The sequence below is a fragment of the Phragmites australis genome, chromosome 3 (genome assembly GCF_958298935.1).
Source record: "Phragmites australis chromosome 3, lpPhrAust1.1, whole genome shotgun sequence".
NCBI lineage: Eukaryota > Viridiplantae > Streptophyta > Magnoliopsida > Poales > Poaceae > Phragmites > Phragmites australis.
This window is the reverse complement of record NC_084923.1, coordinates 21,464,462-21,488,915: the sequence shown is the minus strand read 5'-3', so window position 1 is coordinate 21,488,915 and position 24,454 is coordinate 21,464,462. Positions and strand designations below refer to the sequence as shown.

General features: G+C 42.0%; 1 protein-coding gene across 2 annotated transcripts; it reads right to left on the bottom strand.

Annotated features, from left to right (window-relative positions):
* Window positions 1-244: 244 nt before the first annotated feature.
* Window positions 245-8,963, bottom strand: LOC133912615 (uncharacterized). 2 transcript variants are annotated; one of them, XM_062355453.1, is made up of 5 exons: window positions 8,700-8,959; window positions 8,513-8,586; window positions 8,266-8,389; window positions 1,166-1,441; window positions 245-1,085 (listed from the first exon to the last, which is right to left on the bottom strand). In XM_062355453.1, exons 1-5 carry the CDS (start codon window positions 8,808-8,810, stop codon window positions 816-818), a joined length of 855 nt encoding a protein of 284 aa, XP_062211437.1. In that variant the 5' UTR covers window positions 8,811-8,959; the 3' UTR covers window positions 245-815. The 2 variants fall into 2 exon arrangements, with proteins under 2 accessions (XP_062211437.1, XP_062211436.1); XM_062355452.1 differs by having other exon boundaries at window positions 8,266-8,586; window positions 8,700-8,963.
* Between the last annotated feature and the right edge of the window lie 15,491 nt (window positions 8,964-24,454).

The window sequence follows — 24,454 nt, the reverse complement described above, 5'->3', positions numbered from 1 at the left end:
GAACAGGGGACCCCCTAATTCTTTATAAGGACACCAACAAAACCATTCAACCGAGTGGAAAACACTACCATATTGGTCTTGCTCTTATAACAATGCCTCTCAAATTTTGGGACGAAGCATTCCTTACGATAGTTTATCCCATATATAGACTACCTAGTAAAACTATTAAGCTAACCTATGAGAAACTTGATTACACTCCTCTTAAAACGTTCGGGTGTGCATGTTGGCCACACCTTTGTCCATATAACAAAAGGAAGCTTGAATATCGATCAAAATCATGTATCTTCCTTACAGTAATTTACATAAAAGGTTACATGTGCTAGACATTTCCCCAGGTCGCGTGTATATCTCGTGAGATATCATTTCTGATGAGATATTTCCTTTTGCTTCCATGCCACCAACATCAGGGCGTCGACTTCCTGCTAGTGCAACGGCCAGAGAAGGAACCTTTGGTTTATTCCATAAACGGCAAGGTCGCGGGTCACAGCTTAACCGCGTCCAATTCGATGGGTGAAACACGCGAGGCTGGTTCTGGCTTCTGACCCATCACGTTATTAGTATTTCTCAAACATAATACATATCCACTGACAAGTGCATTTTACCAAGACACCGCATCTCCAGTCACAGAAATTGGCCATGCCACAAACCAAACAAAACAGCATACGCACACCAAGAGTTAAACTAGATCATCATTACTAAGAATGGGACGCACTGCCGGATCACGATAACAAGACTGCAGACTGACGGCACAACCTGCACCATCAACAAGCTTCTACGGAGGTAAACATGGGCAAAGACGAGGTCCATCCAGGATGCTAAACCAGCGCGATGGTGCTCTCGCCGCCAGGAGGCTTGCGGTGTCCACCGACGCGCTCTGGGGTCCGATCCTTCCCATCTGCAAAAATGTTGCTTCCAGTAATCTCCTTCAGTTTTGCGGTGCTCAGATGCTTCTCTGCAGAACCTGGCGGAGCATCTCCCTTGAAGATGTTGTTGCCCGTCAGGTCAGTGAACTTCTTGCCAGTTATCTTCTTTGACGTTTTTGGTGCGTTGTCAGTGTTGGTCTCCCCAAACGAGAAGGTGCTAACCTGTTAATTGGGGCAACATTAGTCGAGTAGCACATTGAATTGCATAAAAAACTAAAGGACTACCGGATATGTAGCAGTACGTTTGCATTTTTCACAGGTGTGTGTGAGGCAGAGCTGTCGTTTGATGAGTTCCTTGCCCTGTTAGACCTGGAATCATGTGTATCAGCAAAGATGTCGTGGCCGCTGAGCTCCTTTGATTTTGCATTTGATATCTGCTTCTTCATCTTACTGTCTGCCTCACTTTGAAGAGTACCACTAAGCTCACGCTGCTTTGCCACCTCAGCTACTGAAGTTGGCTTTTTGGGAGGATCACTTCCGTCCTCTGCGAATGAGATGTGGCTTACAGTACTGATCGCCTGTAGGAAAAATGAAACTGATTTAGTCTACCAACATATCATGCACTATGATTCATTTTTCTTGATTTCTTTTATGAAAGACTAATACTCTCTCCGGTTATAAATACTTGTCGCTTTGACTAAGATCCGGTCAAACTTTTAAAACTTTAACCGTTAATAGCTCTCAAAATATGTAATTTGAAAACACAAAAATAATAGTTGTAGATTTATCTTAAAAAATACTTTCATAATATTATATTTTTAATATATATTATAATAACATTCTAATATAAAATAATGGTCGAAGATTATGAAAAGTCAAAAGCGAAGTATTTATGACAGGAGGGAGTAAAACCGGAGGGAGTAAAATCTAAGTCATGCCAAAAATTTGTTCTCTTTTCTGTTTCTCTGGCAAAAAAAAAAAAGTGCACAGTTGACTATCGAGTCACTAAATTACAGTGTCAACACCAAAATTAGCTAAATATGAATTGCGAACAGCAGTAGTCTGTTACATAGATGAAAATGGTTATGAACAACATTGATCGCCAAATTAATTGTATAGTACGACCGTTGGAACTGTTACCTCTACTTTAGGGAGTTTGATTCACAATCATGACTACTGACAAAACAAGAACACTAAAGGTTAACTAACTTGGATTTTGCTTTGGACAACCCCTTACAGGAAAAAGGTTAATAAATCTTAAAGCAACACCATCACTCAAGGCAGGGACGAATTGACCAAATATAAGTTTATTAAACTTACTACAAATTTGGAACCATAAGTTGTTGGCTCCAATCCCAGAAAAAACACTCAATTAACAGCTGATTCGATCTTTGTAAGACTTGATCAGGTCAAAGATGAAGAACCCCCCGTGTGAGCTGTAGTGGGCGCTTGTTAGAAAGGGGAGGGCAGCGTAGATTGTAGTCGAAGGAGGTCGTATAGCGAGGTTGGAGGGCCTTCTTGCGCCCTGTGTTGGCCGGCTGCAAGGAGGGGGGAGGGGGGGAGGAGGTGGCATGCGGCGGTGCTAGCGGCGTGCGATACTGTTCACCGGTACTGTTCACGGTGGCGAACAGTACCACAATTGGAGATGGAGAGGAGGGAGGTGGCGGCGGCAATAGTGAGAAAGGAGTTTAGGGGAAAACCCAAAACCTTTCTTGATTTTATTGATAGATGCCTCCTCTGTATATAGAGGAGAAAACTTGACCCTTAAAAAAATTAAAGATTGAATCTTGTAGATATGATCACAACCATGATTACATTCTTAAAATAAAGTATGCTAATTATATCTAATGACACATGGACCAACCGGGTCTACCATAATATGTGGCGGTTTTAGCCTGCCACTCTTCTTGCGGCTATATTGCTGGCCGACCATAACATCTCTCCTCGCCTACTGAAGCAGCTCGTCCTCGAGTTGCAGTTTAGGATATAGGTGCCAGATTGCAGAAATATTTTCCCATGAAGTTTCGGATGTCGGTTGATCTTTCCATTGAATTAAAACTTGGAGATCTCCTCGATAGCGTCTAGCGCGTAGTACTTTATCAAGATATGGTACATCGCGTAGTACTTTATCAGGATATGGTACAGCGCGCCCCTCATGAATAACTGGTAGCTCAAGCGAAGATGAAGGCACTGGTCCATTATATTTTTGAGAAGACCAACGTGAAACACATTATGAATGCGACTATCTGATGGAAAGTCCAGACGATACACTACCTCACCAATACGTTCCAGAACTCGATAGGGTCCTTAATAACGAGGCGATAGTTTGCCTTTGGGAGTAATAGCAATTGCAACTGCAATCCGTGTGAGCAGGCGTAACCAAACCCAATCTCCGATGACAAATTCCAACTGACAATGATGTTTATTATAATAACGACGTTGAAACTCCTGAGCCTGAAGAAGATGTTCCCAAATAGAAGACCAAAAGGCATCACATTCTGCCAAAAGGTTATCCACAACAGGAATTCAGGCATTAACGATATCATAAGATCGGAGGACCGGAGCATCTCGACCATAGACCACCTTGAACGGTGTCTCCTTAAGAGAAGAATGAAACGATGTGTTATAGCAATATTCAGCCCAAGGGAGCCAACAAATCCAATGTTTAGGGTTGTCCCCTGTGAGACAACGAAGATACATCACAATGACTTTATTGATCGCCTCAGATTGTCCATCTGATTGTGGGTGATAGGCGGAACTCATATCCAACCGAACTCCAAAGAGCGAATAGTTCCTTCCAAAAGCGACTCACAATAGATCAAGGCATCCCATAAAAACGAACGACGTCATCAAAGAAGGCACGCGCCACCATAAGTGCTATAAATGGGTGAGCCAAGGGTATAAAATGAGCATATTTAGAAAAACGATCCACCACCGTAAGAATAACGGTTTTACCGACAACTTTTGTTAAACTCTCAATAAAATCCATAGCAATGTCATCCCATATCTGACATGGCACATCCAAACTTGGGAGAAGACCTGCTGGATGAAGATGTTCGGTCTTGTTTCTTTGGCAATTGGAACAATCCCAAACAAAATTATGAACCGCACAAAGAGCACCTGGAACATAAAAATTGACACGAAGGCGTTGAAGTGTCTTTTGAACACCCTCATGTGCCGAAGCATGAATACCATGAAGGACCGTTTGAAGCAGCAGGCAGTTTGTTGGAAGATAAACATGTCTGTTGTGCAGAATCAGCCCATCTGATACTTCCCATGGACGAGTGCGAGTGCCGAACTGAATTTCAACTAATAATTTACTCATGGAATCATCATTCAATATAAATTGCCAAAGATCATCAAAAATTTGAAATTCCAAAAAAGAGATAGCACATAGGGAGATATTGTTATTGACTTGGCGAGATAAAGCATCAGCCACTGTGCTGAACCGGCCTGACCTGTATTCCACAGAAAAATCATACCCAATAATTTACTCAAACATTGAGTTTGTGGAATAGTAGAAAGGCGTTGGTCCAATAGATACTTGAGACCATAATGATATGTGCGAATAAGAAACTAACGCCTCCATAAATATGGGCCAATGGCGCAAAGCTTGAACGAGACCAATTAATTCCATCTCGTGCGCGGCCAGGTTCGCATGATAGGCCACCATAGGACGACTATAGAAAGCCAAAGGTCCTGATCCCTGATGTAGAACAGTGCCAATCCCTGTTCCCGAGGCATCACATTCAACGATGAAGAAGGCATTAAAATCTGGTAATTGTAGAACAGGAGTTGAAGTTAAGGCCTGTTTGACATGTTGGAAAGCGAATGCGGCCTCCGCTGACCAAAGAAAGTCGTCTTTCCGCAATAACTGAGTGAAAGGTTTAGCAATACGGCCATAATTGTGGATGAACTTGCGATAGTACCCTGCAAGGCCCAAAAAACTACATAGTTGTCGAACGGATGTAGGGACAACCCATTGAGAGATGGCTTCAATTTTCTCAGGATCAACTGTCACTCCTTTAGCTGAAATAATGTGGCCTAAATAGGAGACTTTGGAAGAACCAAATAAACATTTAGATTGCTTAAGAAATAAATAGCGAGACCGTAAGGTAGCAAAAACCTAGGGAACATGCTGGAGATGTTCAACCCAAGAGGGGCTATAAATCAAAATATCGTCGAAGAAAACAAAGTCGAATTTTCTAAGGTAAGGAGACAAGACATCATTCATAAGAGCTTGAAAAGTTACCGGGGCATTGGTAAGACCAAACGGCATGATGTGAAACTCAAAATGGCCATTATGTGTGCGAAAAGCCATTTTTTCAATGTCAGTTGTATGCATACGCACATGATGGTAGCCTGGACAAAGATCTAGTTTAGTAAAATACTTGGCGCCATTGAGTTCATCCAAGAGTTCTTCCACCACTGGGATGAAAAATTTATCCTTAATAGTATAGTTGTTTAGTTCACGATAATCCACACAGAAGCACCACGAGTCATCATGTTTTTTAATTAATAATACCGGTGAAGAAAGTGCTGATGTGTTGTAGCAAATAGTACCATTAGCCAACATCTCCGTGCATTGGCGCTCTAATTCATCCTTCTGCAACTGAGGACAACGATAGGGGCGAACAGCAATGGTGATAGAAGGATCTTTAAGGTGGATACGATGATCATACCATCGGAGGGGTGGAAGTCCTATAGGTACATCAAAAAGATCTCGAAATTCACGCAGTAAAGAGTCCATCATATCTGTGGAGAATGCGTCCAGACAATAGCTATGGGAAGTATGGTGATTACTACCGTGCTATGATCCGTTCGCCAAAACTTCAAGGAAAATGATTGGAAATCCAAACAATGGGGCCAAGAGAACTTAACCACTAAACGCCAAGAACTATATCAAATCCTCCCAATGGAATAATATAAAAGTCAACCAAAAAGTTCTCCTGACCTATGAAGATAGAAATTGGTGGACAAAAACCCATACTAGCGATAGAACCGCTGTTAGCGACAGCCACGCGCAAATCATGTCGAGGAGATACTGGAAGTTGGAGACGATGACACATATCCTCACTTATGAAGTTGTGTGTAGAGCCTGAATCCAGTAATGCTTGCAATGTACTATTGTTGAGGTGTACTTCCAGTTGCATTGTGTTGGCCATATTTATCCTGGTAAGAGCATGTAAAGATATTCGCACATCGTCTGTCGTTGATGTTCTTGTCATGGTGAGTATATCAATAACCGGATGTGAAGGATTGCAGCAACATTCAAAGGCCCAGGCTAGAGCAATGGCGTCTTCCAACTAATGGGGATCTTGAAGTTCCACCTCCAATCTAATAATGTCTAATAGTTCCACGGTATAAAATTTGGCTTGTTGGTGAGAATCCAGATCATCTACCCGGTTGAGAAGCTAAAAGAAAGCATCCGTAAAGGTGGCCACCGTTCCTGATTGTCGAAAGCAATAAGAGCCCCGAACGGATTATCGCGGGTAGGGGGTCCAAAACGATGATTAATGGCAACTGCAAAACTGTTCCAATTCAGCATGCCCTCATCGTGTTCCAAGCGCATATACCATTTTGAAAAGATGCTAGAACCACTTTATCCCAGTCCAGGGTACTTTGTCCCTGGAAGAATTTTTCACAGCGATGCAACATCGGAAGAGGGTCCGTGGAGCCATCAAACTTGGGAAACATCTTATAAGAGGAAGACCATGTGGAAGGTTGTGAAAACACCTCAATGCGATCCCTAGATTAAGGGTGGTCATGGATCTCAAAGCATCCTAGCTTGGAGTCAGCGATGAGGAAGGCTTCCAACGTGGCCACATACGTTGGTGGTAGTTGTGGAAGGGGACACGAAATCTCAGGCGTCTCCTTTGAAGTCCATGGAGTGACGAAGTCGGCGAACAACTCATCAACACAATGGCGGAACTCATGGCAAAATTCCTCAAGTTGCCTGCAAAGATCCGCCCGTGAAGGCGCAAGATCGGATCCTCTGTTGATCTCCGTGAGTGGACTAGGCAACAGAGGTGTCTCTGATACTAGATGTAGTGGGCGCTTGATGAAGGGAGGGGGGCAGCGTAGATCGTAGTCGAAGGAGGTCGTAGGGCGAGGTTGGAGGACCTTCTTGCGCCCTATGTTGGCAGGCGGTAAGGGGTAGAGGGAGGAGGTGGCGTGCGGCAGTGCTGGTGGTGCGCGATTTTGTTCACCGGTGTTGTTCATATCGGTGAACAGTACCCACGAGTGGAGAGGGAGAGGAGGGAGGCGGCGACAACAATAGGGAGAAAGGAGTTCAGGGGAAAACCCTAAACCTTTCTTGATTTTATTGATAGATGTCTCCCTTTATATATAGAGAAGAAAACTTGACCCCTAAGAAACTAAGGATTGGATCTTATAGATATGATCACAATCTTGATTACATTCTTAAAATAAAACCTGCTAATTATATCTAATGACACGTGGGCCAACCGGGTCCACCCTAATATGTGGTGGTTTTAGCCTACCACCTTGCTCTTCTTGCGGCTATATTGCTGGCCGACCATGACAGAGCCATGCGTTATATAGTGTAACTGAATGCACATCTCCTAAACTGAACTAGTTAATTCAATAGATGACTGACTATGTTTTGGTTAGTTTGTTCTAGATTTATTTTCATTTATTTATTAAAAAACCAAAGCATACAGCCCTATTGCTAATATGGTGTTGTTTTGTGCTCCATGCTTTTGTCGGAGATGGCAGGGATGAATTGAGTAGATCTAATAGTTTCCCAAGAGAAAAAGATATTAGTCTTCTGGAATATTTTAATCTGGCCATTTCAGTTAGTATCAGCCAGAGTTAGTTTTACCTAAATCATTGGTAAAAAAATACCTTCCTTAATTCCTGGTAACTTTGGTTTAAGATTTGTAACTATTCTAAAAGGTGTAGCGAAGCAAAACCCATTAACTTTTGTATCAAACAGTTACGCAGAGACACAAATGAATCTCTAGATTCCGTTTAATTAAATTTGCATTTATAATTTGTTTCATGGAAAATCCACTAACATGGCATCAATGACTTTTCTCACAGCACTCGTGCTCATTAGGTCAACACATTGCAAAATTAATGTGTCCCACAACTCTAATTCTAGTAACATGCACCAAACATCTGTAGCATTATTGCACATGGAAATGTGTACTGAACCCAACATATGTTCACCCAATGTGACAGATATGCTTCATTAATTCCTTGGGAAATGCTGTATGAAACACAAGGAAATATCACCAGCATATAGAACAAGTACTATATATATAGCACAGTATGACAGGAATGGCAAAATCTAAGCGTTTCCAAGCAGCAATGTAGCGCACAACCGCACAAATCAAGCAGCAACGTTGATCCAAAGACTTGGCACCAGTTTTTGCACCTGGCGCGAGGCAGTCCGGGCGGGCTTCGCAGAAGCGGCGGCCTCCTCGGCATCGCCGTTGCTCCCGGCCGCGAATATGCCGCTCCCCGTCATCTCCTTCCACTTGGGTGCGGAGCAGACCTTCCTGGAGGAGCGTGCATCAGAGGCCAGATCAATCGAGGTAAATCTCTTGATCCGAATCAACGGACCATGAGCAAGAACTCGGTTGAAGAGCAAGGAAAGGGGCGGGAGTGAGGAGCAATCTGACCTCTTGCTGAGGCTGTCGGCCTCCTCCTCGGTGACCTGGCCCCCGAACACCACCTTCCTGATCGCCTCCGACGGCTGCGCGCAACGAAGCAAGAAGAGCTCGAGGGTCAAGAGTGGCACACTACGGGAAGATGCAACTACCCGCATGGAAGAGGAGAAGAAGGAGGGAGGGAAGAAGGGGGTGTGACCTGGCCGGGGCGGCGCGGCGGCGACGGCGTGGCGGGGCCTTGGGGCTGCGGCCACGCAAGCAGGTCGGCCGTCGAGGTGTGGGAGCTCCTCACCGGCGCCGCCCTCTCCATCTCCTCCTCCCGCTCGCAGTACTGCCTCCCTCTCTCTAGGCGTTTCTAGATTTCTCTCTCTAAAAAGGAGGGGGAGAGGGTTGGAGGAGGGGTGAGACTCGTGAGCTGGAGTTGAGTGGAGGAGCAGCAGGATGGGAAGGTGCAGGGTCTCTGTTCTTCCCTTCTTTTTTGGGAAAACTGCAAAAACCCCCCAAAAGTCACTTGGATTTTGACTTTCCCCCCTAAAAGTTATTTTGTTGCAAAAAACCTCCTAAAAGTTTGACTTTGTTGCAAAAAACCCCCTAAAAATTTAAAAAACTAAAAAAATCATTCAAAAATTCTAAAAAAAACTAAAGACAATTCTAAGACCTTCTGTGAAATTTGTTTTCAAAAATAATATCCTTTGCATCATATTTCATGGAGAGGAAGTTTGGAAAAAAAAGATAAATGTGCAACTCATTTATTAACTCATGTTATTTTAACTTTTTCATGTCTACCATTATTTTTCCTACACAAATAATTGTTTAAGTAAACTAATAAAAGTGGTTTCACTAATTTTGGGGGTGTTATGGATTAGTTATGAATTAATCTATCTGTAACACATTTACTCAATCCTGCACGTTACAATAACTAATTCAAGATTTCATGTATTTTTACAAGATAGAGGATCATGTAAGAAGACTAGAAAATTTTGTTTCATGATTTTTGGATTAGTAAATAATTAATTATGCATTTAACTCGAATTAATAAATGAGTTGCAAGTTTTTCTTTTTTTTCAAACTTACTCTCCATAAAATATGATGCAAAGGATATTATTTTTTAAAACAAATTTCACAAAAGGTCTTATAATTGTCTCTAGTTTTTTTTAGAATTTTTTGTGATTTTTTAAATTTTTTTTTTGAATTTTTGGGGGTGTTTTTGCAACAAAATCAAACATTTGAGGGGTTTTTTTGCAACAAAATAACTTTTGAGGAGGAAAGTCAAAATCCAAGTGACTTTTGGGGGTTTTTGTATTTATCCCTTCTTTTTTCCTTCGGAGACGCAGCACGTGGCTACCATCAATAAACTTTGTACTCACCGACAGATGGGGTATGGTTTGGTCGTACAAGCGCTGACGTGCGAGCTGAGGCTGTAGAGGCAGCGATTAAGGCATGCTAAGCTATTTCATTTGCGGACGAAAATCTTTTTTAAACCGATTTTTTTTCTTTTTAGCGCTATAATGGTTTCTTTTTATGTTTTTGTTATGAAAGAATTTTTAAAGTTATTTTTTCTGAAAAATGATTCTCTTCTTTCTCTTCACGAATCCTTCTAAAAAGAAGTTATTGAAGATGAGAGAATATAAAGAGAATAAGAACAGAAAGGGGAATCAAGAATGGAACGAAATGAAGAAAATATAGTTAAAAATGATCTTACCTTTTTTCCAATTGCTTTTCCAATCTATTAACAACACTTTTATGTGTTTTGCTCTCCTACTTAAAAAAATCTCTAATTTATATACCGTTAGTTTTTTCTACTCCTGTTCTACGCTCGCACGCCAACCCCGCTCTGCATTAAATGTCCCTGGCCACTCGCATGACTCCCCTCCCTGCTCGCACCCACGGCTCCCCTCCCCGCTCACTCCTGTGCCTCCTCCTCGACCAGATCCACGCGTTTGTGCCTAGCCTTCTCAACTCCACCACCTCTTGTCGCGCAGTACCTCTCCTGATCCGCTCTTCGCTTACCCGTTTCCTCTCTCCTCAAACGATCTAGCCACGCTCCTCATCTTCCCCCTCGCAAGAAGCCAACCAGGAGTCAGAGCTGAGCGCCGCTATGTGTGAGGGCTTGGGCTTTGACTTCAACGAGGCCAGCGGTGCCATTGGACTTCTCCTTAGTCATCTGCTCTGTAATCGAGCGTCGTAAGGCACAACAATACTCGGAATCCTCGCATCCTCCTCGACCTCATAGCTGCAGCTACTCCTTCCCACTATCCCCCACCTCACTCTACCCCGATCTACTCCATGGACTCATCGTCGTTACCCTCGCTCCAGCCCTCCAAGCTGTCGCTACTGTAAGGACCCCGACCTTGGGTTCCTCTATGCCTATTGTATCAGTCTCTAAATCAAGTAGCTGATATGTACAGATTTCTCCAGAATTATATCAAATACATATTTCAAATAAAATGACATAAAATAATTACTTGAACGGCATAAAAGATGGTCTCGTGGACAAGGATCCGACAGACCAGCTAGGCAGAATAGCCTACAGCACAGTTGTCACATCCCGAAACTGGAATCATGTAATTAAGTCTAATTATGCGTTATTAGGGTCATGATTAATTTTGGGGAAATTTATTTTGGGACATCATGTCACTTCAATTTGAGTCAATCAGATGTGAGGAAAAAAAATCATGAGAGAAAAGAATATAATTCACAGTTAAAATAGACTCTTTCTCTAACACATGGGCCCCACTAGAATGGGCCAACCACTATCTCCTTCTCTCCACTTGAGCAGCAACCCACTCCCCCTCTCTCTCTCACTCACCTGCTCCCTCTCTCTCACCTGTGCATCTCCTTTCACTCACCACTCAGCTCTCCTCTCCCTCTCTCTCAATCACTCTCTCATTCTCTCTCAAAATCCCACCTCAAGAGAAGGAATCGAGGTATGCATGTGGTACTCACGCGTTCCCTAGCTTATAAGATTTTGATCCATCCAATTCACTTTTGTTTTCCCAAAGGATTCGAGCCGGTTTTGATGTCTTTTGGTGTTCTTGTTTAAAGTACAAGGAGCATCAGCGTTCTTCCTCTTCCCGAGCTTTTCTTCCTTCAATCGATGGTCCCCAGCCTCGGCAAGGATCCTTGGGTAAGTTCCCTAGGCATCCATGGCAAGAATCTGCAGTTTGGATGGTTGGATTTCGAATTTTAAGCTAGGATTGTGAAGTTCTTGACTTATTGAGCTTTGGAGCTAAATTAGAGGATTCGGATGAGATTTGAGTTAGGAATCAAGTTGCTAGGTTATTGAATGAGTTATAGACTCTATAAACTCTCTCAAACATGTTCCCTTTGGTTGAGAGAGACTCGTAAATCAAATCGATAATTTTTTCCCACGAAGAAATGCTTTTTGCAAAAGCCGAAAAGTTCGGATAAAAATTCAGAGAGTCTGGATAAATCTAGAGTGTCCGAAGAATTTTTTGGAGACTCCGTAGACCGGAAAGTTCAGAGAAAAATTCGGAAACTCCGGAGTTACTGTTCATTAAGCATTTTCTTTTATACTAATAGCTTGTAAATTTCATAATTAGTTCATATGAACTCCAAAAATCATGAAACTAGTTGCATTAGATTTGTATGAGTATGAACTACATGTTAAAAATGTTGGAACTCAATAAAATACTTTTGATAATTAATTAATTAATTAAATGATGTTTGAGAGAGTTTATAGAGTCTATAACTCATTCAATGATGGGTTGATGGTGTTGATTGGATGAGTGGTGAGAATGAGATGAGATGTGGACAATGTTAGGGGTGTTTGTCCAGCTCGAATGTGGAGTTCCCTTGGGTAGGTCGAGAGAGGGGTCCGGACACTGTAGACCGCTTGTATCGTTTAAGCACCGATCGTTGTTGCAGTTAACTTTAGCACATTCAATACTTACTACATGTCGCATATGGGAACGATAAGCTTATTACCTTTGTAGCTGTGACTCTTTAGCGTGCGGGTCAATGGTGTCGAGCATGAGGCCGGTTGGGGTATCCAATTTGCTCGGGAGTAGTTTTGGATGACTTCTGCACCTATCGACGTATGATCAAATAGTCGAGGCTTATTGAAAAAGGTTGACATAAGTACCCTTTGTATGGACCTGTGTGATCATGCAAGTCACATGATCCTCAAGTCGTGTAGATAAAGGAGTACCCTTGCAAAATGTAAAAACATTTCAAAATACCGCGCTCTCGGTCATGAGCATGCTTTTGTCCATTTGCAGCAGTCGTAGAGTTACAAGTATGGATTGATGTGGTTGATGGGTTGAGATGGTACTTTACAGATATTATTCTTATGGTTTCGTTTACATATATGTTTAGTTGAGACTTATGGGTTAGATAGTCGTGTTGGTCAAGTATAGATGCTCACACATGTTTATGTCAAATTTGCTTTCGCATACGAAGTTTACTTAACCATGTGACATTTTCTTGCTAACATCCAAATGCATAATCCTTAGAGTCGGACTATTTATAAGTGCTCATTATGGATTAAGTCTTGCGAGTGCCTTCATACTCACGCTGTTTTTTTAGGTGCTACCAACGATGAGGAGTTGATCTTTGGCTACTTCACACCCGTTGAGGGTGGTGGCGGGCATGAATAGGCAACTACTCGGAGGTCGTATTTTTGGGTTGAAGCCTAATGGCATATGGCTTCACCCATCTTTTGCTGTCTTTAGTTTTTGTTTTCGCTGCATAGTTTATTTTTTTGTTAGGAGTTGAGTTAGTTTTTATCTTCTCCTAGCTATCTTTTGTTGTAAATTGTATTAACTGGGTAAATGCTTAAGAACTTGTAATTTAATGTTAATTACTCGCACTTTAGTAAGCTGTGTTGTGATATTAAATGTTGAAAAGGTATGTGTTCTGATCTTGGGCACAAAATATGTGCCAAGACTATCAGAATAGTATTCTAGTTAATTGTTGAATTAAGTAAATTATCGATTTGATGATTAATCAGAATAATGTTTGGACGGTTCCTCACAACTGCGGAGCAAAACGAACGATGCAACCCAATGCTACAGGTAACTTGGGTGTGGATGTGACCTTAGACTTCTTCTCTTTAACTTCATCTGGGTTGAGATTGATCTCCATCTCAACAATCTGAAAGCGGCAAGACTGAGTACAGAAGGTACTCAACAAGTTCTATACTACTTCAAGGGGTTGATAGATGCATAATAGATGAATCAAGGATAAGGCTTTATGATATAGTTTTAAGCATAAAGCATGTTTTATGCAGGTATCCAGTAATATTCTCTATTGTTAACCTTTTAGAACAAAAATAACATGGTCACAAAGTTTTTAAATAGCTGTAAATCTAGAAAGTAGTAACAAGTTATATCTAGGGGTTTTTCAGTCCATGGAGGGGCTATACCTTGCTCTGTGGTCCCTTTCGTCAGCTCTGGTGTACCTTTAGTACCACATAGCTCTTGGCGGATTGAGCCAGTAACCTCATCACACGGACATCTAGTCCACACACTCACTCATGAAGACACACGTGCCCAGAGTCTAGTCAAAAAGGTTCTACCTTCGCTTGTCCATGACCGTGGATACGACTATTCGAATAGATTTACACTCTGCAGAGGTTGTACATTATACCCACACGATATGCTCAGCCTCCAACCGTTGCAAGCAAAGGAGTGAATCATACCAAGACACTCCAATCACTTTTCCTACCGGGCTTTTCTACGAGATTTACCCTTATGTACTAGTGGTCTTGCATTGAACACCAAGTTCCGTTTTTAAGCATTTGCCAGTCTCTGCACTTTCAAATAGAGGGCTACATAGTCACTTGACTACTCGTTGTTCCCAACATCCTAGTATGATGCCCAACTTAGTACGATGAAGAAGAAGTCAAGTCATGCTCATTCAGGACGCATGGTTGCATGGGGGTTGTTTAAGCATGACGACGAATTGACTCGGCTCTTAAGCGGCCAGGGTAGGTATCTTTTAGAAATGAATACCACCAAGGTAACTCAAGCCCTTAGGAGCATCATCGTTCAGAGTACTACTCCACCTGCCCTCGCCAAACAGTTCTCACCTATTTTTACACATCACCCTCCACATCCCACATGACATCAAGGATTTCACAACCATCAAGGATTCATTATTTATGATTTATCATTGATAACAGTAAATTTTATCTCTGAGGAGAGGTGTTTTAAAAGACATCTCCGAGGAGACGTATTCAATCCTAAGCATGCTAGATATCAAGACGTCATTTGTTATTAATATAGATAACAATAAGTAATCCTAGGGTGATATATATTTTAGATGATAACATTTATAGTATGATAAGTGTTAATAGGATTAACTACTACAAGTAGTTTTAAGGAAACACTATACATAGCACATGCGATAATAAGTCAAGTTTTAGTTGATCTTGTAGATTATTTTAAAATATAGGTTCAATATGATCAAGGAGATAGGACTTGCCTTCACAACGGTCAATTCATGATTGTTCCTGTCATTTGAGTTTCCCGGGTTCTTCATCATTTGGCCTCACCTTCCGTTCTATTCTGACGTTCTTGCTTAGATCCTTGACTTCGAGCTTACGTAGATTAACGATGAAAAGCGCACAACGACTAAGCAACGGAACACTAGAACAAAACCAAAGGAACACCAAAGCGAAGAAGAACGAATGTGGAAAAAGGACGAAAGTTAACCTAACGGAAAGATGATCATCAACTCTAAGCTAAGCGAAACTGACAAACAGAGACCGGTGAGATTATCTAGCGAAACTAGGTCAAGTTATTCACCTATTGGTTTTATTAATTTAAGAGAAAATCTAATCAAGTTATTAACAACTAGGTGAGTGTTTATTAGCTTAACTATCGAAGACGATAGTTAGGGTTTCTACATATAGGTGAGTGCACGAGTACAGATATGAACGTATGTGTGATACTTATGTCTATATGTATATGAGTATGTATACATATATACGGAAGTATAACTCAAGGTGATTATATGAGCTTAAGGATCAGATTAAACATTCTAATCTATACACTATTCCAAGGTTATGCACTATATATTCTTAATTATCTAGTGTTGCTTAATTACCACTCTAATTAAGCTTTATTTTATTGCTATGGTAAAAACATGCATGTAATTAATTATCTAGGTTAAATCACGGCATTAATCTAATTAATTAATTATCAAAAGGGGTATTCAATTAATTAACTACTAACATTAATTATTCTATTATATTCTAATGACATGTATTTATTTATCTAGCCGCTACACTGGTTAATTTATTACTTAATTATTCTAAGGTTAAATCCTATGGATTAAAGCATGAAATAACAATCTATTCTAATCATTTAAATGAAAGATTAATTATTTAGTTCATTCTAAAAACTAATCTAATTAGCAAAAGGGTTTAAACCTATACTTAAACTAGATTAACATGTGCGACTAAAATATGATTACAACCTAAACATAAATATTTAATTATCTAAACTCAACTTTATTTAAAAGGCTAAATCTAAATTTAGATTAAATGTGGTGACACAAAAATAAATACCGAATGGGAAATTAAATGAACTCCAAAAATTACAAGATTTGGTAGAAAGATAGATTATGATTTTACAGGAATATCAGCGAAAGAATTCCCAAAATCGGAGTGAAAACAGAGGAGTTATGGCTCTCATAAGGTTTGGTGAAAATGGAATTTCTGGAAAAAGAAAAGGGCACTACTGTTTTTTGGACTCAGTCCATGAAGCTGTGGACCAAAGGGGATTTGTGTGGTGATTGCACTGTGGACCGGGTTGTGGGCTGGTGCAGTGCTAAGTTGTGGGCTCGACTCACGAGCTGGTGGACCGTGGTGCTACTAAGACTGTTGTCCACCGTGGACCCAAGGGGGTGGACTGGGGGACCAGCTCATGAGGCCTAGTTGCTAGAGAGGGTGGGAGAAGATAAGGCTGGGTGGCGTTTTTGTCCACGGTGGACCGATTACAAAAGAGTGAAGTGGTATGCGATCTGAGCCACACAATCAAGATTGGATGGCTTGGGGTGAAGGGGCAGACCGGGCAACGCTGGGCATGGCCAGCGGTCGGCCGGCGGTGACACATGGAAGGAACCTCACCAGAAAAGAGCGAAAACACGCATCCGGACATGGAATTTGATGGGAAAAGCACAAAATGAAGAGGAGGGCATGAGGAGTCTCACCATGGGCTTCTCGATGGTGGAGAGGGACTGTGGGAGGCCGGCGACGGAGAGGGGCGATCGGGCAGAGCTCGAGCTCGGTGTGGTGGCATTCTGGGGGTCGGGTGATGCTGGGAAGCGGCCGGGAGCCTCACCGGCAATCCTTCGATGCCATAGATGGGAGAAGCAGGGTTAGAGGGGGCTCGGCCGTGGAGATAGACGTGGCGGTAGAGCTCTTACATGCGACATGGACAAAAGGCATGGCGATGGCGCAAGAGAAAGGGAGAGAGGGCAAAAGCGATCGGACGAAGTGGAGAATGGGCGCACGGTGCTCAGGATGGGCTTAAATAGGGAGGAGGGAGCTCGGGGAGGTAGAGCAACACGATCGGAGCTGTTTCCAAACCGGCAGCCACCTTCCATAAATCGGATTAAAGAACAAAGGAAAGAGGGGAGGGGAACTCGGGAGGTTTCATGTAGTGCGTAAAGGAGATGCTGGGGATCGTGGGAGTGACATTGATTGGCGAGAACTGGCTTAGGGAGGCACTGGATTTTGAATGGGCAGCGGGATTTGGGGGTGGAAACTGCGAGCAGGAGGAGGAAGAAGCAGAGCTGGCGGGTGGCTTGGCTCTGGCCCACTTGGCAGAGAGAGGGTAGGAGGGGGCAGCTCAGGTGCTATGGACAGTGGCCGGCTCGGATGCAGGGGAGGCTGGCCTGAGGCCCAGCACGGGAGAGGGATGCGAGCACGGGGAAAAGATAGCTGGGCCAGGCCCAAGAGGGAGCGAGGCGGCCTAGAAAGAAAAGAAAGGGGGGGGGGGGGTGGGGGGGAAGGATATTTAGGTCGGACTTTTGAAGGAGTTTTGGCCCGATAGAAATTAGGGAATTTTGAAAAGGCTTTTCTTTTATGTTTTGAACCAATTTCAAAAGAGGTTTAAACGAGCACCTTCTAGCGAACTTTTGCAGACACTTTACACACATAAAACTCTATTGCAACTACTGTGGCATTAATGCAACAAACCTAACTACAACCTAAGGCAAATGTAAATTTAGAAATTAATTTCTTTCTATATTGAATAAAATCTACAACTCCTATTTAAATTCTAGCAAAATTTTAAACTATTACAAAAATTGAAAATTTAGGGTGTTAAAAACCTACCCCCCTTAGGCTGAATCTCGCCCTCGAGATTCGGAAGGATCGAAGAAGAGTGGGGAAACTCTGCCTTTAGATCATCTTCTCTTTACTAGGTAGCTTCCTCTTCTGAGTGATGTTTCCACTGCACTTTGCACATACGGATCGCCTATTTCGGGTAACCTGTTCTGACATCTCAAGAATCTTGACCGGATACTATGAGTAAGAGAGATCTTCTCACACATCCAGTTCTTCTACTGATAGCTGCTCTTCAGGAACTCTCAAACACTTTTTCAACTGTGACAAATGGAAAACATCGTGTACCCCTGAGAGTTGAGGTGGTAACTCAAGCTGGTAAGCTACTTCACCTCATCTTCCCAATATCTTGTATGGACCAATAAACTAAGGTCAAAGCTCGCCTTTGACCTTGAATCTGTGTAGATCTCTGATCAGTGACACCTTGAGATACATAAAGTCTCCTACTGCAAAACTCAGTTCTTGGCGTCAATTATCTGCATAGATCTTTTGTCTCGATTGAGCAATTTTTAGATTATCTCTGATCTCTTGTACTTATCTTTTTGCTTCTCTCAGAACTTCTAGGCCAAAAACTTGGCTTTCCCCAGTCTTGTTTCAGAACAACGGTGTTCTACACTTCCTTCCATATAAGGCTTCAAGAGGAGACATCTTGAGGATAGCTTGATAGCTATTATTGTACGAGAACTCCACATATGGCAGATTCTTATATGTGCCTGATTTGGGAAAGATGAAGAACGCACCGGGCCGAAGACAAACTCATCGGATTCGCAACGATATGGATGAATCCGAGACTGGCCCTAGGATTAAGCGATGCAGTCAGTGCAATAAAGTAGGTCACACTTATAAATATTGTCCCAAAAATGCAGGCGGTGATGCACCTGTTGTCTAGGTGAGCTTTATGTGTGTTGTGCTAGTTTTGTACCATTTTAATATTCGTTAATTTCGCATATAGTTAATTTGCATTCAAAGTATATTGTTGTTGTATTTATTTATCAATGTATTAATGTACATGTCTTTCAAATGCAGAGATGGCTCACCCTCCGACCCCCGAGCATTTGGACCCTGCCGTGGACAAGAAGCATAGCAGCTTCTTATCCGCCGAGCACCAGACGGATCTAGGAGTGTTTCGCCCACAAGGCCCTGGAGAGCTGTTGACGATAGACGAGCGATGGAAGCACAGGTACTTAGAAAATTTGATACGAAATTGCCATATCACTGCTGTTGTTCCATATTATTGATATACTGCAACACTTATAGGTTGGCAGCGGCCGGACTCCTACCGCTTTGCCGATTGGTCGAGGCCCGATCGACGGAGAACCCCGAGGTTGCGACCCGTCATTTCTACTTCGATCGGTCGCTGATAGCAGTACTGGTCGACCGTTGGAGGCCAGAGACACATACGTTCCACCTCCCGTGCGGAGAGATGACCCCGACCCTGCAGGACGTCTCCTACCTCTTAGACCTTCCTTGCGCGGGAGCTGCGGTTGGGGTCATCGATATGCAGGCTGACTGGATGAACGACATGCATCAGCGATTTGGCCCGGTGGAGCGAAAGGTGGACGCACCCCCCTACGTGCCTGAGTTCTTATCCGATGCACGAGGGCCAACGAAGAAGTGGATCCTACAGTTCCAGGTACAGTAACATACAACCTATCGAATACTAACAAAGTATGTCGTAATGATCCTTTCTGACACCAGTCATATGTGCAGCCGGCGTACATACACCCACACGCCAACGCATACGCGGTCTCGAGACATTTGGAGGCCTTCCTGCTTTTTTTGTTTGGGTGGGTGATGTTCACTAGTGGCCAAGGCCACCTGGTTACCAGGACGCTTGTGCCGTACGCCCGGTCGATAGCGGACACTGATGCGGAGGACGTACCGCAGTTAACCATGACTTGACAACACATGCCTCCTACTGCAGGCTTTAAACAAGATGTGACAACACTACCCAGCTTTTTCCAATCAGTAAATGACAACACGGGTACTAATAAACGTGGAATCTCTGACCATGAGCAATGACACAACTTTCCCATTCTTCAAGATGTAATCCGATGCTCCTCCCACCAGCTACGCCCATGCCCTCACTCCTTTCTTCACGAGCGAATCCAATGCTCCTGCCTCCCCCAACTATAAATAGCCGAACCTCCTTACGGTGAAGCATCGCTCATTTCTCATATCTCTCAAGTGTAATGTCTTCCTCAGCTCCATCGAGCCCACCAAAGAAACATTGGGGGACTACCATACCTGAAGGTCTCGAACCACCAATGTGCTTCTGTGGTGACCTTTGTAAGCTCCGCGAGTCGCAGGACATCTCATACACCTATGGGCTGCGCTTCTTCATGTGTGCCAACTACGAGTATGACAAGCCTCGCCATGCAACAACTGGTTATCGACCGGTACGGTAACAGATATCCACCTCATCTCTTCTGATTTCGCACCCTCTTTTACTAACCGCTCATCTTGTTCCATTTGTTCAGTTCCCTCCACCGCTCTGTGATTTTATTCAGTAGCTCGACAATGAGCAAAATGACTCACAGAAGCAGTGGGTCGACATGAACATGAGGTGGAGAAGGGAAGCGTACGCACGTCGGAGTACGAGCAACAGCAAGAGGAACTTCGCCTCAAGCGGGAGGAAGAAGAGCACATGAGGAAGGCAGCGCACGACCGTACCGTGGCTCAGGCTTGAGAGGCTGAGAGGGAAAGGAAGCGGGAGAGAGCCCGCCGTGCTAAGGCGGTAGGTCCCGATGCCCTCCGAAAGGGAAAGTATCCTAGATGCACGCAGTAGAGACTACCTAATGTAACCCGACATACTTTCCCTCCCTAAGGCATGTTATGATTAGGATCGGCGTACTAATAAGTAGGTCTTAGTGCGAACCGTACATGCTACCTTTGTTTCCTCATCGTGTCGTCGCGGTTACAGTGTATTGTAATGTTTTCACCCTATGTTTAATACTATGTTTGTCCTCGTTCGCACCTCATACCCACGTAAAATGCTGCGACTACTAATTACTGATTTTTTTTCTCCGGCTATTACATAACCTACTCCAAATTTAAATTCTTAATTTTCTTACACCCCTACCTTTTTATTTCTTTAATTACACAAAAAATTACATTTTTAGAGGACAAAATGGAAAAAAAAACATTTTTAGAGGAAAAAAGCCCCTAACCGCTCCCTCAGAAGGCTGCAGGCGCCTAGTTTTGCAAATACCTTCGCCGGGAATCTATTTATTTAAATTTTAAAAAAAATATATAAAAATAAAAAAAACTCCCCGTCCATCCATCACGGGGGGCCGCCAGCCTGCTGTTTCACGCTCGAAACGTTCAGGGTCCATTTGGTCCAGGCCCACGTCCATATTTTTCTTTATTTTGAATAGAGAGAATCAGTCACTAGCTTCTATTCCAACTCAATTGAAAAGAGACGTGTGTCACTGTATTGATGGTGGCTGTGAAGTGTAAACCTTCCGAACGGACTGAAATTTTGTTCGGTTTATCGTGCGCCGTTCATGTTTTCAACTTCATCGATCTCATTTCCTTGTACTTCTGTGCTACTGGAACTAGTGCATCGATCTCTGGGTACATTCTGATAGAAAACATGAACGCCGCTCATTGAACTGTTTCTTCTTGCCAGGATGTTTCTACGTCATAATATTAGGCCTTAAATCTACATAAGCCATAACATCAACACGATCAGCATTCTCTATTTGAATGGAAAGATATGCAGTTCTCCTTCTTGTTCTATAAAAATATTACCATGCATTTGCAAAAGTATATGCACCTTCTGAGATACATTTTAACGTTTGCACCCTGTAAAATAGGGTGGAGCAAGTACCATGACATATATTAGGCCACTTTCAATGTTAGTTATTTTAGACATTAATTAGGTATCCATCTAAGAAAAAGATAATATGATAAATAATTTAAAGATGAGAGAGAAAAAACTCATTTCTTATAAAATAAACTAGCTCTTTGAGTAATTATAGATGATTGTGAGATAATAAATTATATTGAGAAACCTCAAAGAACTAGCAACACAAGTACATACATTATAAACTTATTTCATAATAGCAATTTTTTACTCTCTCTTTCTTCGTAGATATAACTTAAGAAACAAGACATTGAAAATAACCTTAAAGCGTATTTCACAATAAGTTTCTTCTCATTACAAGAAAAATACGCGCGCACACACAAAGCACTACAAATGCAGTGCATCACATTCACACCCTGTCTATTTGAACCATGGCCACTTGTGAAAATACATGGACCGCCAGAGGCACACGGTTAACTTCAAACACACCAAGTTTTAAACCCTAGTAAATGACACCATCACATCAAGAGGCGGCTTAAATGTATTATTTTTAAAAGCTCTGTTGCCCCGTTGGCGTTCTTATCTTAATTTAGTCCTTGTCTGCACGACTCCACGCATGGTGCCATATATAGAAAATTAGAAACTAAGTATTGCCGTGTACAGGTGCTGCAACTTTCCTCGAGCCCCAGGGGTGTACATATAGTCGTGCCTCTTGTTTCTAGATTTTATTTGACATACTTTGAGATCTAGGATTCATATTAAATTTGGAATCTATATAATAAAATAAAGTGATTTAAATATTTATTTTTTATTTAAAATAAATATCAGATTACTCAATCAAATACTAAATTTCTAAATAAAAATTAGATGAATCCACCTATAGTTCTAAATCCTAAATTTTTTAAAACTAAATATGCTTAGCTTCAAAAAATATAAAATCTCAATCCGTATCAACTGGCCCCTTAGTTTCTAGATAGGATTTGTCGTCTTGGTTTGATTGGTCCAAAAAATCACGGATGGCTTATCAGCCAAACCAAGGTAAACTCCTACAGTAAGGCTACGTACAAGAACTGACATAGCATAGGTTCTGATCTGCGAGATATGGTACCGAAGAAATCAAAGCAAGCCAGCTCAAGACATTATTATTCTAACTTTCTAGCCGCTAAAGATAGGAGTATCGTCATTATAGAACATTCTGCTTCTAAGATCATCTCCAACAGCTATCTCAAATCTTCATCCTCAAAATACTATTACAGCATCCCCTATCACTAATACTGTAGCAGTACTGTATCACTGGATAGAGGATCTGTTGGAGATGGATTTCTAGTGCTACAGTATACCGCAAAACACTGTAGCACTAGAATCCTCAAATTTGGAGACTCCATTGGAGATGGCCTAACTTGCAAAACTAGAGTTTGTAGTAAGTTTAAATGCTTCTACATGGCGATCCAACATTTCCACTATAATTCGGTAAGCAGAAATTAATGAAGATTGACACGTCATAGTAACACAGAAGAAGTAAACAGTGGATCTCACTGCTACAGAACTGAATTTATATGTCGTTCTATCACTATCGATTCCTCATAGACCGACAGTGATGAAGCATCACTGCCAATTCATTAGCCGTGCAGTAAGAATCAGTCATTGTGATTTATGAATCGGCAGTGATAAGGGTCATCACTGCCCGCTAATGGATTGAGCCGACATTCATGCACCCATACCTCATCACTGCCGACTTAATCTACTGACCGACAGTGATATCTCTACACCACTGCCAGTGGATTATATGAGCCGGCAGTGATATCGTCCTCTTCCCCACCTTCTTCTACATCGAGCTAACAGAGTCATTTCAGTACTCTCTCCCTCACAAAATCTTCTATGGCAACAATCACTTTATCCCTTCTCTCGCATTGATTCTCCCACCACTCAAGCTCAATTTTGATCAAGTAGGAGGTCTAGATAAGCTCTCTCTAGCTATCCAAACAAAATCCTTTTTTTCTCTCCATTTGCTCATTTCCCATTTCTTCATTTTTTTAGGACAATTGAACTCTGGATTTTTCTCCAACAGCAAGCAAGCTTCTAGCACAACCTCTGGAGCTTAAATAAGTTGTAATCCCCAAGGTTAATCCTATATTTAGCATTTTAACTCGAAATGTTACCTAAAAAAACCAAAATTGATCTTATCCCTATAGAGACCTAGGCAATTCTTCAAAGTTGATCCTAATGAACCATAGGAATAAATTTAGAAGTCTATAATATAGAAACTTTAGCTATGAGCATATTTATTTTTGATTTTTTAATGAATTATAAAAATTAGCCATGTTATTTAGACGTAGCAAGATCCAATTGTATTTTTTATATTTTATTTAATTGGCAACCTCCAATATAGAAACTTTAGGTATAAGCGTATTTATTTTTTATTTTTCCTTAATGAGTCCTATATAAGGGTTGAATGATAAGAAAATTTCTAGGTATGGCACCAACAAATACTCATCGGAAGCGGACGCGAAAGCATACAAAAGACGGCTCCTCTAACTCAAGCCAATTGCTGGTAGGAGATGATGAGGTAATTTATTTGTTAGTGATAACAAAATCTTCTAGATATTTTGAATTTGGATTTACAGTAATGATATAATTGTAGATGGACAGAAGATTATTGTACGATGCGAGCTGTGTGAGCACAGAGTACAAGAATGGCGTGGAGGGTTTCCTGGTAGCAGCCGCGGTGCACAAGTCAAATACGCAGTCTCAATACATGTGTTGTCCATACGTTGATTATGAGAACAAGAAATAGTTATTCACCACCCAGCACATACTTTTCCACTTGATG